The sequence below is a fragment of the Salvelinus namaycush genome, unplaced genomic scaffold (genome assembly GCF_016432855.1).
Source record: "Salvelinus namaycush isolate Seneca unplaced genomic scaffold, SaNama_1.0 Scaffold455, whole genome shotgun sequence".
In the NCBI taxonomy this organism is placed as follows: domain Eukaryota; kingdom Metazoa; phylum Chordata; class Actinopteri; order Salmoniformes; family Salmonidae; genus Salvelinus; species Salvelinus namaycush.
Genome location: NW_024061148.1, coordinates 49,344 through 68,876, shown reverse-complemented (window position 1 = coordinate 68,876; position 19,533 = coordinate 49,344). Strand labels below are relative to the sequence as shown.

The 19,533-nt window shown below is 46.1% G+C and overlaps 1 protein-coding gene across 5 annotated transcripts in view; it reads right to left on the bottom strand.

Annotated features, from left to right (window-relative positions):
* Positions 1-19,533, bottom strand: part of LOC120041376 (probable global transcription activator SNF2L2) — a 90,076-nt gene that overhangs the window by 29,787 nt on the left and 40,756 nt on the right. For all 5 annotated transcript variants that reach the window (XM_038986329.1, XM_038986330.1, XM_038986328.1 and 2 more), the window contains one exon: positions 14,879-15,102. In XM_038986329.1, the coding sequence (XP_038842257.1) occupies positions 14,879-15,102 (224 nt within the window). The remainder of the gene's footprint in view (positions 1-14,878; positions 15,103-19,533) is intronic.

Sequence of the window (19,533 nt, the reverse complement as noted above, 5' to 3'; positions counted from 1 at the left end):
TGATGTCCCATAATAACTCCTGACATTGAGGCTTAGTGATGTCCCATAATAACTCCTGACATTGAGGCTTAGTGATGTCCCATAATAACTCCTGACATTGAGGCTTAGTGATGTCCCATAATAACTCCTGACATTGAGGCTTAGTGATGTCCCATAATAACTCCTGACATTGAGGCTTAGTGATGTCCCATAATAACTCCTGACATTGAGGCTTAGTGATGTCCCATAATAACTCCTGACATTGAGGCTTAGTGATGTCCCATAATAACTCCTGACATTGAGGCTTAGTGATGTCCCATAATAACTCCTGACATTGAGGCTTAGTGATGTCCCATAATAACTCCTGACATTGAGGCTTAGTGATGTCCCATAATAACTCCTGACATTGAGGCTTAGTGATGTCCCATAATAACTCCTGACATTGAGGCTTAGTGATGTCCCATAATAACTCCTGACATTGAGGCTTAGTGATGTCCCATAATAACTCCTGACATTGAGGCTTAGTGATGTCCCATAATAACTCCTGACATTGAGGCTTAGTGATGTCCCATAATAACTCCTGACATTGAGGCTTAGTGATGTCCCATAATAACTCCTGACATTGAGGCTTAGTGATGTCCCATAATAACTCCTGACATTGAGGCTTAGTGATGTCCCATAATAACTCCTGACATTGAGGCTTAGTGATGTCCCATAATAACTCCTGACATTGAGGCTTAGTGATGTCCCATAATAACTCCTGACATCGAGGCTTAGTGATGTCCCATAATAACTCCTGACATCGAGGCTTAGTGATGTCCCATAATAACTCCTGACATCGAGGCTTAGTGATGTCCCATAATAACTCCTGACATCGAGGCTTAGTGATGTCCCATAATAACTCCTGACATCGAGGCTTAGTGATGTCCCATAATAACTCCTGACATTGAGGCTTAGTGATGTCCCATAATAACTCCTGACATTGAGGCTTAGTGATGTCCCATAATAACTCCTGACATTGAGGCTTAGTGATGTCCCATAATAACTCCTGACATTGAGGCTTAGTGATGTCCCATAATAACTCCTGACATTGAGGCTTAGTGATGTCCCATAATAACTCCTGACATTGAGGCTTAGTGATGTCCCATAATAACTCCTGACATTGAGGCTTAGTGATGTCCCATAATAACTCCTGACATTGAGGCTTAGTGATGTCCCATAATAACTCCTGACATTGAGGCTTAGTGATGTCCCATAATAACTCCTGACATTGAGGCTTAGTGATGTCCCATAATAACTCCTGACATTGAGGCTTAGTGATGTCCCATAATAACTCCTGACATTGAGGCTTAGTGATGTCCCATAACTCCTGACATTGAGGCTTAGTGATGTCCCATAATAACTCCTGACATTGAGGCTTAGTGATGTCCCATAATAACTCCTGACATTGAGGCTTAGTGACGTCCCATAATAACTCCTGACATCGAGGCTTAGTGACGTCCCATAATAACTCCTGACATTGAGGCTTAGTGACGTCCCATAATAACTCCTGACATCGAGGCTTAGTGACGTCCCATAATAACTCCTGACATTGAGGCTTAGTGACGTCCCATAATAACTCCTGACATTGAGGCTTAGTGACGTCCCATAATAACTCCTGACATTGAGGCTTAGTGATGTCCCATAATAACTCCTGACATCGAGGCTTAATGATGTCCCATAATAACTCCTGACATTGAGGCTTAGTGATGTCCCATAATAACTCCTGACATCGAGGCTTAGTGATGTCCCATAATAACTCCTGACATCGAGGCTTAGTGATGTCCCATAATAACTCCTGACATTGAGGCTTAGTGATGTCCCATAATAACTCCTGACATTGAGGCTTAGTGATGTCCCATAATAACTCCTGACATTGAGGCTTAGTGATGTCCCATAATAACTCCTGACATTGAGGCTTAGTGATGTCCCATAATAACTCCTGACATTGAGGCTTAGTGATGTCCCATAATAACTCCTGACATTGAGGCTTAGTGATGTCCCATAATAACTCCTGACATTGAGGCTTAGTGATGTCCCATAATAACTCCTGACATTGAGGCTTAGTGATGTCCCATAATAACTCCTGACATTGAGGCTTAGTGATGTCCCATAATAACTCCTGACATTGAGGCTTAGTGATGTCCCATAATAACTCCTGACATTGAGGCTTAGTGATGTCCCATAATAACTCCTGACATTGAGGCTTAGTGATGTCCCATAATAACTCCTGACATTGAGGCTTAGTGATGTCCCATAATAACTCCTGACATTGAGGCTTAGTGATGTCCCATAATAACTCCTGACATTGAGGCTTAGTGATGTCCCATAATAACTCCTGACATTGAGGCTTAGTGCTGTCCCATAATAACTCCTGACATTGAGGCTTAGTGATGTCCCATAATAACTCCTGACATTGAGGCTTAGTGATGTCCCATAATAACTCCTGACATTGAGGCTTAGTGATGTCCCATAATAACTCCTGACATTGAGGCTTAGTGATGTCCCATAATAACTCCTGACATTGAGGCTTAGTGATGTCCCATAATAACTCCTGACATCGAGGCTTAGTGATGTCCCATAATAACTCCTGACATTGAGGCTTAGTGATGTCCCATAATAACTCCTGACATTGAGGCTTAGTGATGTCCCATAATAACTCCTGACATTGAGGCTTAGTGATGTCCCATAATAACTCCTGACATTGAGGCTTAGTGATGTCCCATAATAACTCCTGACATTGAGGCTTAGTGATGTCCCATAATAACTCCTGACATCGAGGCTTAGTGATGTCCCATAATAACTCCTGACATTGAGGCTTAGTGATGTCCCATAATAACTCCTGACATTGAGGCTTAGTGATGTCCCATAATAACTCCTGACATTGAGGCTTAGTGATGTCCCATAATAACTCCTGACATTGAGGCTTAGTGCTGTCCCATAATAACTCCTGACATTGAGGCTTAGTGATGTCCCATAATAACTCCTGACATTGAGGCTTAGTGCTGTCCCATAATAACTCCTGACATTGAGGCTTAGTGATGTCCCATAATAACTCCTGACATTGAGGCTTAGTGATGTCCCATAATAACTCCTGACATCGAGGCTTAGTGATGTCCCATAATAACTCCTGACATTGAGGCTTAGTGATGTCCCATAATAACTCCTGACATTGAGGCTTAGTGATGTCCCATAATAACTCCTGACATTGAGGCTTAGTGATGTCCCATAATAACTCCTGACATTGAGGCTTAGTGATGTCCCATAATAACTCCTGACATTGAGGCTTAGTGATGTCCCATAATAACTCCTGACATTGAGGCTTAGTGATGTCCCATAATAACTCCTGACATTGAGGCTTAGTGCTGTCCCATAATAACTCCTGACATTGAGGCTTAGTGATGTCCCATAATAACTCCTGACATTGAGGCTTAGTGATGTCCCATAATAACTCCTGACATCGAGGCTTAGTGATGTCCCATAATAACTCCTGACATTGAGGCTTAGTGATGTCCCATAATAACTCCTGACATCGAGGCTTAGTGATGTCCCATAATAACTCCTGACATTGAGGCTTAGTGATGTCCCATAATAACTCCTGACATCGAGGCTTAGTGATGTCCCATAATAACTCCTGACATTGAGGCTTAGTGATGTCCCATAATAACTCCTGACATTGAGGCTTAGTGATGTCCCATAATAACTCCTGACATTGAGGCTTAGTGATGTCCCATAATAACTCCTGACATTGAGGCTTAGTGATGTACCATAATAACTCCTGACATTGAGGCTTAGAAAACAGCTAGAGTTCCTGTCTCGTAGAAAACAGGTAGAGAGTTCCTGTCTAGTAGAAAACAGCTAGAGAGTTCCTGTCTCGTAGAAAACAGGTAGAGAGTTCCTGTCTCGTAGAAAACAGCTAGAGAGTTCCTGTCTTGTAGAAAACAGCTAGAGAGTTCCTGTCTCGTAGAAAACAGGTAGAGAGTTCCTGTCTCGTAGAAAACAGCTAGAGAGTTCCTGTCTCGTAGAAAACAGGTAGAGTTCCTGTCTCGTAGAAAACAGGTAGAGAGTTCCTGTCTCGTAGAAAACAGCTAGAGAGTTCCTGTCTAGTAGAAAACAGCTAGAGTTCCTGTCTCGTAGAAAACAGGTAGAGAGTTCCTGTCTAGTAGAAAACAGCTAGAGAGTTCCTGTCTCGTAGAAAACAGGTAGAGAGTTCCTGTCTCGTAGAAAACAGCTAGAGAGTTCCTGTCTTGTAGAAAACAGCTAGAGAGTTCCTGTCTCGTAGAAAACAGCTAGAGAGTTCCTGTCTCGTAGAAAACAGCTAGAGTTCCTGTCTCGTAGAAAACAGGTAGAGAGTTCCTGTCTAGTAGAAAACAGCTAGAGAGTTCCTGTCTCGTAGAAAACAGCTAGAGAGTTCCTGTCTCGTAGAAAACAGCTAGAGTTCCTGTCTAGTAGAAAACAGGTAGAGTTCCTGTCTAGTAGAAAACAGCTAGAGAGTTCCTGTCTCGTAGAAAACAGCTAGAGAGTTCCTGTCTAGTAGAAAACAGGTAGAGAGTTCCTGTCTAGTAGAAAACAGCTAGAGAGTTCCTGTCTAGTAGAAAACAGGTAGAGAGTTCCTGTCTCGTAGAAAACAGGTAGAGTTCCTGTCTAGTAGAAAACAGCTAGAGAGTTCCTGTCTAGTAGAAAACAGGTAGAGAGTTCCTGTCTAGTAGAAAACAGCTAGAGAGTTCCTGTCTCGTAGAAAACAGCTAGAGAGTTCCTGTCTCGTAGAAAACAGGTAGAGAGTTCCTGTCTAGTAGAAAACAGCTAGAGAGTTCCTGTCTCGTAGAAAACAGCTAGAGAGTTCCTGTCTAGTAGAAAACAGGTAGAGAGTTCCTGTCTAGTAGAAAACAGGTAGAGAGTTCCTGTCTAGTAGAAAACAGGTAGAGAGTTCCTGTCTAGTAGAAAACAGCTAGAGTTCCTGTCTAGTAGAAAACAGGTAGAGAGTTCCTGTCTCGTAGAAAACAGCTAGAGAGTTCCTGTCTAGTAGAAAACAGGTAGAGAGTTCCTGTCTCGTAGAAAACAGGTAGAGTTCCTGTCTAGTAGAAAACAGCTAGAGAGTTCCTGTCTCGTAGAAAACAGGTAGAGAGTTCCTGTCTCGTAGAAAACAGGTAGAGAGTTCCTGTCTCGTAGAAAACAGCTAGAGAGTTCCTGTCTAGTAGAAACAACTAGAGAGTTCCTGTCTCGTAGAAAACAGGTAGAGTTCTTGTCTAGTAGAAAACAGGTAGAGAGTTCCTGTCTCGTAGAAAACAGCTAGAGAGTTCCTGTCTCGTAGAAAACAGCTAGAGAGTTCCTGTCTAGTAGAAAACAGCTAGAGAGTTCCTGTCTAGTAGAAAACAGCTAGAGAGTTCCTGTCTCGTAGAAAACAGCTAGAGAGTTCCTGTCTCGTAGAAAACAGGTAGAGAGTTCCTGTCTCGTAGAAAACAGCTAGAGAGTTCCTGTCTAGTAGAAACAACTAGAGAGTTCCTGTCTAATAGAAAACAGGTAGAGAGTTCCTGTCTCGTAGAAAACAGCTAGAGAGTTCCTGTCTAGTAGAAAACAGGTAGAGAGTTCCTGTCTAATAGAAAACAGCTAGAGAGTTCCTGTCTCGTAGAAAACAGCTAGAGAGTTCCTGTCTCGTAGAAAACAACTAGAGAGTTCCTGTCTCGTAGAAAACAGGTAGAGTTCCTGTCTCGTAGAAAACAGGTAGAGAGTTCCTGTCTCGTAGAAAACAGGTAGAGAGTTCCTGTCTCGTAGAAAACAGGTAGAGTTCCTGTCTAGTAGAAAACAGGTAGAGTTCCTGTCTAGTAGAAAACAGCTAGAGAGTTCCTGTCTAGTAGAAAACAGGTAGAGAGTTCCTGTCTCGTAGAAAACAGGTAGAGTTCCTGTCTAGTAGAAAACAGCTAGAGAGTTCCTGTCTTGTAGAAAACAGGTAGAGAGTTCCTGTCTAGTAGAAAACAGGTAGAGAGTTCCTGTCTCGTAGAAAACAGGTAGAGAGTTCCTGTCTAGTAGAAAACAGGTAGAGAGTTCCTGTCTCGTAGAAAACAGGTAGAGAGTTCCTGTCTAGTAGAAAACAGGTAGAGAGTTCCTGTCTAGTAGAAAACAGCTAGAGTTCCTGTCTAGTAGAAAACAGCTAGAGAGTTCCTGTCTAATAGAAACAACTATGGCTTCCACTAGATGTCAACAGTCTTTAGACATTGTTTCAGGCTTGTTTTCTAAAAAATGAAGAAGAAAGAGACCTTTCTGTCAGTGGACTGAGGAAGAATGCAGAGCTGGTTTGTGGGCCCTTCGTTGTTTTTCCTTTCTATTGAATACGCTATTGTCCGGTTTAAATATTATCGATTATTTAGACAATTGACAACTTGATGATTAATTATAAACATCGTTTGACATGTTTCAACGAACTTTACCGGTACTATTAGGATGTATTCGTCTGCATGTTTTGACCGCCTTTGTGCCAGTGGATTACTGAACAAAACGCGCCAACAAAACTGAGTTTTTGGGATATAAAGAGGGACTTTATCAAACAAAACAAACATTTATTGTGTAGCTGGGACTCTTGTGACTGCAACCATATGAAGATCTTCAAAGGTAAGTGATTAATTTTATCGCTATTTCTGACTTTTGTAATTCCTTTACTTGGTTGTAAAATGTTTGTATGGTTTTGTAAGCGGGGCGCTGTCCTCAATTAATCGCATAGTATGCTTTCGGGCGTAAAGCCTTTTTGAAATCTGACAAAGCTGCTGGATTAATTTATTTTTTATGAATGTTTATTATGACTATTTCTGTATTTTGAATTTGGCGCTCTGCAATTTCACCGGATGCTGTTGAGGTGGGTCGCTAGCCAGAAAGGTTAAGAACAAATTCTTATTTACAATGACAGCCTACACTGGCCAAACCTGGACGAAGCTGGGCCAATTGTGCGACCCCCTATGGGACTCCCAATCACGGCTGGAGCCTGGATTCGAACCAGGGTGTCTGTAGTGACTCCTGAAGCACTAAGATGCAGTGCCTTAGACCGCTGCACCACTCGGGAGCCCAAGAGCTCCTGGAATAATAATGGTTATCATAAATACAATAAGGACGAGAGGAAGAGAGGAGAGGAGATGGGAGGAGAAGAGAGGAGAGGGGAGGAGAAGGGAGGGGAGGAGAAGAGAGGAGAAGAGAGGGGAGGGGAGGAGAAGGAAGAGGAGGAGAGGGGAGGAGAAGAGAGGAGAGGAGGAGAGGAAAAAGGTTTTTCCAGCCACATAGCATGATGTTTTGTTGCTCAAAGATGACTTCATCCATTAAATCATCCTGGTGTTCAGCGGGTCAGGGTTAGGCTGACTGGGGAGTAGTGGAGGAATGTTTCCATGTGTAGCTCCAAACATCTGTCAAACACTCCAGCTACAGACAGAGCACGGAACAGATATAACACTCCAGCTACAGACAGAGCACGGAACAGATATAACACTCCAGCTACAGACAGAGCACGGAACAGATATAACACTCCAGCTACAGACAGAGCACGGAACAGATATAACACTCCAGCTACAGACAGAGCACGGAACAGATATAACACTCCAGCTACAGACAGAGCACGGAACAGATATAACACTCCAGCTACAGACAGAGCACGGAACAGATATAACACTCCAGCTACAGACAGAGCACGGAACAGATATAACACTCCAGCTACAGACAGAGCACGGAACAGATATAACACTCCAGCTACAGACAGAGCACGGAACAGATATAACACTCCAGCTACAGACAGAGCACGGAACAGATATAGGAACCCCAGAGCACGGAACAGATATAGGACTCTAGCTACAGACAGAGCACGGAACAGATATAACACTCCAGCTACAGACAGAGCACGGAACAGATATAGGAACCCCAGAGCACGGAACAGATATAGGACTCTAGCTACAGACAGAGCACGGAACAGATATAACACTCCAGCTACAGACAGAGCACGGAACAGATATAGGAACCCCAGAGCACGGAACAGATATAGGACTCCAGCTACAGACAGAGCACGGAACAGATATAACACTCCAGCTACAGACAGAGCACGGAACAGATATAGGACTCCAGCTACAGACAGAGCACGGAACAGATATAGGAACCCCAGAGGACAGAGCACGGAACAGATATAGGAACCCCAGAGGACGATACAGATATAGGAACCCCAGAGGATGATACTGATATAGGAACCCCAGAGGACGATACGGATATAGGAACCCCAGAGGACGATACTGATATAGGAACCCCAGAGGACAGAGCACGGAACAGATATAGGAACCCCAGAGGACGATACAGATATAGGAACCCCAGAGGACAGAGCACGGAACAGATATAGGAACCCCAGAGGACGATACAGATATAGGAACCCCAGAGGACGATACTGATATAGGAACCCCAGAGGACGATACTGATATAGGAACCCCAGAGGACGATACTGATATAGGAACCCCAGAGGACGATACTGATATAGGAACCCCAGAGGACGATACTGATATAGGAACCCCAGAGGACAGAGCATGATACTGATATAGGAACCCCAGAGGACGATACTGATATAGGAACCCCAGAGGACAGAGCATGATACTGATATAGGAACCCCAGAGGACAGAGCATGATACTGATATAGGAACCCCAGAGGACAGAGCACGATACTGATATAGGAACCCCAGAGGACAGAGCATGATACTGATATAGGAACCCCAGAGGACAGAGCATGATACTGATATAGGAACCCCAGAGGACGATACTGATATAGGAACCCCAGAGGACAGAGGATGATACTGATATAGGAACCCCAGAGGACGATACTGATATAGGAACCCCAGAGGACGATACTGATATAGGAACCCCAGAGGACAGAGCATGATACTGATATAGGAACCCCAGAGGACGATACTGATATAGGAACCCCAGAGGACGATACTGATATAGGAACCCCAGAGGACGATACTGATATAGGAACCCCAGAGGACGATACTGATATAGGAACCCCAGAGGACAGAGCATGATACTTATATAGGAACCCCAGAGGACAGAGCATGATACTGATATAGGAACCCCAGAGGACGATACTGATATAGGAACCCCAGAGGACAGAGCATGATACTGATATAGGAACCCCAGAGGACGATACTGATATAGGAACCCCAGAGGACAGAGCATGATACTGATATAGGAACCCCAGAGGACAGAGCATGATACTGATATAGGAACCCCAGAGGACGATACTGATATAGGAACCCCAGAGGACAGAGCATGATACTGATATAGGAACCCCAGAGGACGATACTGATATAGGAACCCCAGAGGACGATACTGATATAGGAACCCCAGAGGACAGAGGATGATACTGATATAGGAACCCCAGAGGACGATACTGATATAGGAACCCCAGAGGACGATACTGATATAGGAACCCCAGAGGACGATACTGATATAGGAACCCCAGAGGACAGAGCATGATACTGATATAGGAACCCCAGAGGACGATACTGATATAGGAACCCCAGAGGACGATACTGATATAGGAACCCCAGAGGACGATACTGATATAGGAACCCCAGAGCATGATACTGATATAGGAACCCCAGAGCATGATACTGATATAGGAACCCCAGAGGACGATACTGATATAGGAACCCCAGAGGACGATACTGATATAGGAACCCCAGAGGACGATACTGATATAGGAACCCCAGAGGACGATACTGATATAGGAACCCCAGAGGACGATACGGATATAGGAACCCCAGAGGACGATACTGATATAGGAACCCCAGAGGACGATACTGATATAGGAACCCCAGAGGACGATACTGATATAGGAACCCCAGAGGACGATACAGATATAGGAACCCCAGAGGACAGAGCACGGAACAGATATAGGAACCCCAGAGGACGATACTGATATAGGAACCCCAGAGGACGATACTGATATAGGAACCCCAGAGGACGATACTGATATAGGAACCCCAGAGGACGATACTGATATAGGAACCCCAGAGGACGATACTGATATAGGAACCCCAGAGGACAGAGCATGATACTGATATAGGAACCCCAGAGGACGATACTGATATAGGAACCCCAGAGGACAGAGCATGATACTGATATAGGAACCCCAGAGGACAGAGCATGATACTGATATAGGAACCCCAGAGGACAGAGCACGATACTGATATAGGAACCCCAGAGGACAGAGCATGATACTGATATAGGAACCCCAGAGGACAGAGCATGATACTGATATAGGAACCCCAGAGGACGATACTGATATAGGAACCCCAGAGGACAGAGGATGATACTGATATAGGAACCCCAGAGGACGATACTGATATAGGAACCCCAGAGGACGATACTGATATAGGAACCCCAGAGGACAGAGCATGATACTGATATAGGAACCCCAGAGGACGATACTGATATAGGAACCCCAGAGGACGATACTGATATAGGAACCCCAGAGGACGATACTGATATAGGAACCCCAGAGGACGATACTGATATAGGAACCCCAGAGGACAGAGCATGATACTTATATAGGAACCCCAGAGGACAGAGCATGATACTGATATAGGAACCCCAGAGGACGATACTGATATAGGAACCCCAGAGGACAGAGCATGATACTGATATAGGAACCCCAGAGGACGATACTGATATAGGAACCCCAGAGGACAGAGCATGATACTGATATAGGAACCCCAGAGGACAGAGCATGATACTGATATAGGAACCCCAGAGGACGATACTGATATAGGAACCCCAGAGGACAGAGCATGATACTGATATAGGAACCCCAGAGGACGATACTGATATAGGAACCCCAGAGGACGATACTGATATAGGAACCCCAGAGGACAGAGGATGATACTGATATAGGAACCCCAGAGGACGATACTGATATAGGAACCCCAGAGGACGATACTGATATAGGAACCCCAGAGGACAGAGCATGATACTGATATAGGAACCCCAGAGGACGATACTGATATAGGAACCCCAGAGGACGATACTGATATAGGAACCCCAGAGGACGATACTGATATAGGAACCCCAGAGGACGATACTGATATAGGAACCCCAGAGCATGATACTGATATAGGAACCCCAGAGCATGATACTGATATAGGAACCCCAGAGGACGATACTGATATAGGAACCCCAGAGGACGATACTGATATAGGAACCCCAGAGGACGATACTGATATAGGAACCCCAGAGGACGATACTGATATAGGAACCCCAGAGGACGATACGGATATAGGAACCCCAGAGGACGATACTGATATAGGAACCCCAGAGGACAGAGCATGATACTGATATAGGAACCCCAGAGGACGATACTGATATAGGAACCCCAGAGGACAGAGCATGATACTGATATAGGAACCCCAGAGGACGATACTGATATAGGAACCCCAGAGGACGATACTGATATAGGAACCCCAGAGGACAGAGCATGATACTGATATAGGAACCCCAGAGGACAGAGCACGATACTGATATAGGAACCCCAGAGGACGATACTGATATAGGAACCCCAGAGGACGATACTGATATAGGAACCCCAGAGGACAGTGCATGATACTGATATAGGAACCCCAGAGGACAGAGCATGATACTGATATAGGAACCCCAGAGGACGATACTGATATAGGAACCCCAGAGGACGATACTGATATAGGAACCCCAGAGGACAGTGCATGATACTGATATAGGAACCCCAGAGGACAGAGCACGATACTGATATAGGAACCCCAGAGGACGATACTGATATAGGAACCCCAGGGGACAGAGCATGATACTGATATAGGAACCCCAGAGGACAGAGCATGATACTGATATAGGAACCCCAGAGGACGATACTGATATAGGAACCCCAGAGGACGATACTGATATAGGAACCCCAGAGCACGATACTGATATAGGAACCCCAGAGGACGATACTGATATAGGAACCCCAGAGGACGATACTGATATAGGAACCCCAGAGCACGATACTGATATAGGAACCCCAGAGGACGATACTGATATAGGAACCCCAGAGGACAGAGCACGATACTGATATAGGGACCCCAGAGGACAGAGCATGATACTGATATAGGAACCCCAGAGGACGATACTGATATAGGAACCCCAGAGGACAGAGCACGATACTGATATAGGAACCCCAGAGGACGATACTGATATAGGAACCCCAGAGCACGATACTGATATAGGAACCCCAGAGGACGATACTGATATAGGAACTCCAGAGGACAGAGCACGATACTGATATAGGAACCCCAGAGGACGATACTGATATAGGAACCCCAGAGGACAGAGCATGATACTGATATAGGAACCCCAGAGGACGATACTGATATAGGAACCCCAGAGGAATACTGCCTAAACACTATCACAACTCTGTCAATAATTTAATCAGGGATACTATTGCTGGACTAGAGAAAACATGTGCAACCCAGATACTAGAGGACTGGTTGGGGGACCACCACTCTCTCCTGCTATGGTACTAGAGGACTGGTTGGGGGACCACCACTCTCTCCTGCTATGGTACTAGAGGACTGGTTGGGGGTACCACCACTCTCTCCTGCTATGGTACTAGAGGACTGGTTGGGGGTACCACCACTCTCTCCTGCTATGGTACTAGAGGACTGGTTGGGGGACCACCTCTCTCTCCTGCTATGGTACTAGAGGACTGGTTGGGGGTACCACCACTCTCTCCTGCTATGGTACTAGAGGACTGGTTGGGGGTACCACCACTCTCTCCTGCTATGGTACTAGAGGACTGGTTGGGGGACCACCACTCTCTCCTGCTATGGTACTAGAGGACTGGTTGGGGGACCACCACTCTCTCCTGCTATGGTACTAGAGGACTGGTTGGGGGTACCACCACTCTCTCCTGCTATGGTACTAGAGGACTGGTTCGGGGACCACCACTCTCTCCTGCTATGGTACTAGAGGACTGGTTGGGGGTACCACCACTCTCTCCTGCTATGGTACTAGAGGACTGGTTGGGGTACCACCACTCTCTCCTGCTATGGTACTAGAGGACTGGTTGGGGGTACCACCACTCTCTCCTGCTATGGTACTAGAGGACTGGTTGGGGGTACCACCACTCTCTCCTGCTATGGTACTAGAGGACTGGTTGGGGGACCACCACTCTCTCCTGCTATGGTACTAGAGGACTGGTTGGGGGTACCACCACTCTCTCCTGCTATGGTACTAGAGGACTGGTTGGGGGTACCACCACTCTCTCCTGCTATGGTACTAGAGGACTGGTTGGGGGTACCACCACTCTCTCCTGCTATGGTTCTAGAGGACTGGTTGGGGGTACCACCACTCTCTCCTGCTATGGTACTAGAGGACTGGTTGGGGGACCACCACTCTCTCCTGCTATGGTACTAGAGGACTGGTTGGGGGTACCACCACTCTCTCCTGCTATGGTACTAGAGGACTGGTTGGGGGTACCACCACTCTCTCCTGCTATGGTACTAGAGGACTGGTTGGGGGACCACCACTCTCTCCTGCTATGGTACTAGAGGACTGGTTGGGGGTACCACCACTCTCTCCTGCTATGGTACTAGAGGACTGGTTGGGGGTACCACCACTCTCTCCTGCTATGGTACTAGAGGACTGGTTGGGGGACCACCACTCTCTCCTGCTATGGTACTAGAGGACTGGTTGGGGGACCACCACTCTCTCCTGCTATGGTACTAGAGGACTGGTTGGGGGTACCACCACTCTCTCCTGCTATGGTACTAGAGGACTGGTTGGGGGACCACCACTCTCTCCTGCTATGGTACTAGAGGACTGGTTGGGGGTACCACCACTCTCTCCTGCTATGGTACTAGAGGACTGGTTGGGGTATCACCACTCTCTCCTGCTATGGTACTAGAGGACTGGTTGGGGTACCACCACTCTCTCCTGCTATGGTACTAGAGGACTGGTTGGGGTACCACCACTCTCTCCTGCTATGGTACTAGAGGACTGGTTGGGGTACCACCACTCTCTCCTGCTATGGTACTAGAGGACTGGTTGGGGGTACCACCACTCTCTCCTGCTATGGTACTAGAGGACTGGTTGGGGGACCACCACTCTCTCCTGCTATGGTACTAGAGGACTGGTTGGGGGTACCACCACTCTCTCCTGCTATGGTACTAGAGGACTGGTTGGGGGTACCACCACTCTCTCCTGCTATGGTACTAGAGGACTGGTTGGGGGACCACCACTCTCTCCTGCTATGGTTCTAGAGGACTGGTTGGGGTACCACCACTCTCTCCTGCTATGGTACTAGAGGACTGGTTGGGGGTACCACCACTCTCTCCTGCTATGGTTCTAGAGGACTGGTTGGGGGTACCACCACTCTCTCCTGCTATGGTACTAGAGGACTGGTTGGGGGACCACCACTCTCTCCTGCTATGGTACTAGAGGACTGGTTGGGGGACCACCACTCTCTCCTGCTATGGTTCTAGAGGACTGGTTGGGGGACCACCACTCTCTCCTGCTATGGTACTAGAGGACTGGTTGGGGGTACCACCACTCTCTCCTGCTATGGTACTAGAGGACTGGTTGGGGGTACCACCACTCTCTCCTGCTATGGTACTAGAGGACTGGTTGGGGGACCACCACTCTCTCCTGCTATGGTACTAGAGGACTGGTTGGGGGACCACCACTCTCTCCTGCTATGGTACTAGAGGACTGGTTGGGGGTACCACCACTCTCTCCTGCTATGGTACTAGAGGACTGGTTGGGGGACCACCACTCTCTCCTGCTATGGTACTAGAGGACTGGTTGGGGGTACCACCACTCTCTCCTGCTATGGTTCTCTTACCCGTCTCTGTAGTTGATGACGGTGTCGATGATGGCGTTCATCTGTTTGGTGAGTTTGGGGGGGTTGGGGGACAGCTTCTCAGCAGGGGGACGTCCACGCCTCTTCTTTGCCTTCTCTCCTCCCTCTTCCCTCCCTCCGTCCTTGTCCCCTCGTCTTCTCCTCTTCCTCGACTTCTTCAGACGGATCTCTTCCTCCATTTCCTCCAGGTTACCATCCTCTACTGCCTGTAGAGGGCGACACACAGATAGAAATACAGGTTACCATCCTCTACTGCCTGTAGAGGGCGACACACAGATAGAAATACAGGTTACCATCCTCTACTGCCTGTAGAGGGCGACACACAGATAGAAATACAGGTTACCATCCTCTACTGCCTGTAGAGGGCGACACACAGATAGAAATACAGGTTACCATCCTCTACTGCCTGTAGAGGGCGACACACAGATAGAAATACAGGTCACCATCCTCTACTGCCTGTAGAGGGCGACACACAGATAGAAATACAGGTCACCATCCTCTACTGCCTGTAGAGGGCGACACACAGATAGAAATACAGGTTACCATCCTCTACTGCCTGTAGAGGGCGACACACAGATAGAAATACAGGTTACCATCCTCTACTGCCTGTAGAGGGCGACACACAGATAGAAATACAGGTTACCATCCTCTACTGCCTGTAGAGGGCGACACACAGATAGAAATACAGGTTACCATCCTCTACTGCCTGTAGAGGGCGACACACAGATAGAAATACAGGTTACCATCCTCTACTGCCTGTAGAGGGCGACACACAGATAGAAATACAGGTTACCATCCTCTACTGCCTGTAGAGGGCGACACACAGATAGAAATACAGGTCACCATCCTCTACTGCCTGTAGAGGGCGACACACAGATAGAAATACAGGTCACCATCCTCTACTGCCTGTAGAGGGCGACACACAGATAGAAATACAGGTCACCACCCTCTACTGCCTGTAGAGGGCGACACACAGATAGAAATACAGGTCACCACCCTCTACTGCCTGTAGAGGGCGACACACAGATAGAAATACAGGTCACCACCCTCTACTGCCTGTAGAGGGCGACACACAGATAGAAATACAGGTCACCACCCTCTACTGCCTGTAGAGGGCGACACACAGATAGAAATACAGGTCACCATCCTCTACTGCCTGTAGAGGGCGACACACAGATATAAATACAGGTCACCATCCTCTACTGCCTGTAGAGGGCGACACACAGATAGAAATACAGGTTACCATCCTCTACTGCCTGTAGAGGGCGACACACAGATAGAAATACAGGTTACCATCCTCTACTGCCTGTAGAGGGCGACACACAGATAGAAATACAGGTTACCATCCTCTACTGCCTGTAGAGGGCGACACACAGATAGAAATACAGGTTACCATCCTCTACTGCCTGTAGAGGGCGACACACAGATAGAAATACAGGTTACCATCCTCTACTGCCTGTAGAGGGCGACACACAGATAGAAATACAGGTCACCATCCTCTACTGCCTGTAGAGGGCGACACACAGATAGAAATACAGGTCACCATCCTCTACTGCCTGTAGAGGGCGACACACAGATAGAAATACAGGTTACCATCCTCTACTGCCTGTAGAGGGCGACACACAGATAGAAATACAGGTCACCATCCTCTACTGCCTGTAGAGGGCGACACACAGATAGAAATACAGGTTACCATCCTCTACTGCCTGTAGAGGGCGACACACAGATAGAAATACAGGTCACCACCCTCTACTGCCTGTAGAGGGCGACACACAGATAGAAATACAGGTTACCATCCTCTACTGCCTGTAGAGGGCGACACACAGATAGAAATACAGGTCACCATCCTCTACTGCCTGTAGAGGGCGACACACAGATAGAAATACAGGTCACCATCCTCTACTGCCTGTAGAGGGCGACACACAGATAGAAATACAGGTTACCATCCTCTACTGCCTGTAGAGGGCGACACACAGATAGAAATACAGGTCACCACCCTCTACTGCCTGTAGAGGGCGACACACAGATAGAAATACAGGTTACCATCCTCTACTGCCTGTAGAGGGCGACACACAGATAGAAATACAGGTCACCATCCTCTACTGCCTGTAGAGGGCGACACACAGATAGAAATACAGGTCACCATCCTCTACTGCCTGTAGAGGGCGACACACAGATAGAAATACAGGTTACCATCCTCTACTGCCTGTAGAGGGCGACACACAGATAGAAATACAGGTTACCATCCTCTACTGCCTGTAGAGGGCGACACACAGATAGAAATACAGGTCACCATCCTCTACTGCCTGTAGAGGGCGACACACAGATAGAAATACAGGTCACCATCCTCTACTGCCTGTAGAGGGCGACACACAGATAGAAATACAGGTCACCACCCTCTACTGCCTGTAGAGGGCGACACACAGATAGAAATACACTCATATACTGTAGCTGTCCTTCCCATTGTTCTGGTTAGAGACTGAACTCATGAGCCAAGAACAAATGTGCAGGTGTATTGTATCACATTGTTTCAGAATCCCACAATTCTTACCTGTCTAACAGTATTAAGCATGTGTTCGTAGGACTTCTAGTTATGAAACTGAAAGTATTCACTATTTGGAAAGTATTCAGACCCCTTGACTTTTTCCACATTTTGTTACGTTACAGCCTTATTCTAAAATTGATTAAATTAAATGTTTTTCTCATCAATCTACACACAATACCCCATAATAACAAAGCAAAAACAGGTTAGACCTTTTTGTAAATGTATTTTACATTAGAAATAAATAACTTATTTACATAATTATTCAGAACCTTTGCTATGAGACTCAAATCAAATCAAATTTTATTTGTCACATGCGCCGAATACAACAATTGTAGACTTTACCGTGAAATAGTTACTTACAAGCCCTTAACTAACAATGCAGTTCAAGAAATAGAGTTAAGAAAATATTTACAAAATAAACTCTATGAAATCAAAAAGTAACACAATAAAATTACATAACAATAACGAGGCTATAGACAGGGGGTACCGGTACATATTCAATAGGAAGGGTGCACCAGTTATTTGAGGTAATTTGTAAAGTGACTATGCATAGATAATAAACAGCGAGCAGCAGCAGTGTAAAAACAATATAAATACAGTGGGGAGAACAAGTATTTGATACACTGCCGATTTTGCAGGTTTTCCTACTTACAAAGCATGTAAAGGTCTGTAATTTTTATCATAGGTACACTTCAACTGTGAGAGACGGAATCTAAAACAAAAATCCAGAAAATTTCATTGTATGATTTTTAAGTAATTAATTTGCATTTTATTGCATGACATAAGTATTTGATACATCAGAAAAGCAGAACTTAATATTTGGTACAGAAACCTTTGTTTGCAATTACAGAGATCATACGTTTCCTGTTGTTCTTGACCAGATTTGCACACATTGCAGCAGGGATTTTGGCCCACTCCTCCATACAGACCTTCTCCAGATCCTTCAGGTTTCGGGGCTGTCGCTGGGCAATACGGACTTTCAGCTCCCTCCAAAGATTTTCTATTGGGTTCAGGTCTGGAGACTGGCTAGGCCACTCCAGGACCTTGAGATGCTTCTTACGGAGCCACTCCTTAGTTGCCCTGGCTGTGTGTTTCGGGTCGTTGTCATGCTGGAAGACCCAGCCACGACCCATCTTCAATGCTCTTACTGAGGGAAGGAGGTTGTTGGCCAAGATCTCGCTATACATGGCCCCATCCATCCTCCCCTCAATACGGTGCAGTCATCCTTTCCCCTTTGCAGAAAAACATCCCCAAAGAATGATGTTTCCACCTCCATGCTTCACGGTTGGGATGGTGTTCTTGGGGTTGTACTCATCCTTCTTCTTCCTCCAAACACGGCGAGTGGAGTTTAGATCAAAAAGCTCTATTTTAGATTCTGTCTCTCACAGTTGAAGTGTACCTATGATAAAAATTACAGACCTCTACATGCTTTGTAAGTAGGAAAACCTGCAAAATCGTCAGTGTATCAAATACTTGTTCTCCCCACTGTAGTCCGGGTGGCCATTTGATTAATTGTTCAGCAGTCTTATGGCTTGGGGGTAGAAGCTGTTAAGGAACTTTTTGGTCCTAGACTTGGCGTTTCAGAACCACTTGCCGTGCGGCAGCAGAGAGACCAGTCTGTGACTTGGGTGACTGGAGTCTTTGACCATTTTTTGGGCCTTCCTTTGACACTGCCTAGTATATAGGTCCTGGATGTCAGTTTATAGACTGTGTATAGACCCCTGTGTATAGACCCTAACACATTTGGTAAAATACCTGTACTATGGACGTACAGCTATGTAGCTGACCTGTGTATAGACCCTAACACATTTGGTAAAATACCTGTACTATGGACGTACAGCTATGTAGCTGACCTGTGTATAGACCCTAACACATTTGGTATAAATATTAGTTCAGAACAGTGGTTTTATTTGCTTCCACTGGTTAATAATTAATCCCCAAGAAATGGCAGAAAATTACACCTGTCAAACTGCTATTTTGGAATGAAAGTCCTGCTTCAAATCAAATCAAATTGTATTTGTCACAAACGTGTAGATGTTATTGTGGGTGAAGCGAAACGCTTGGGTTTCTAGCTGTGCTGTAATATCTAACC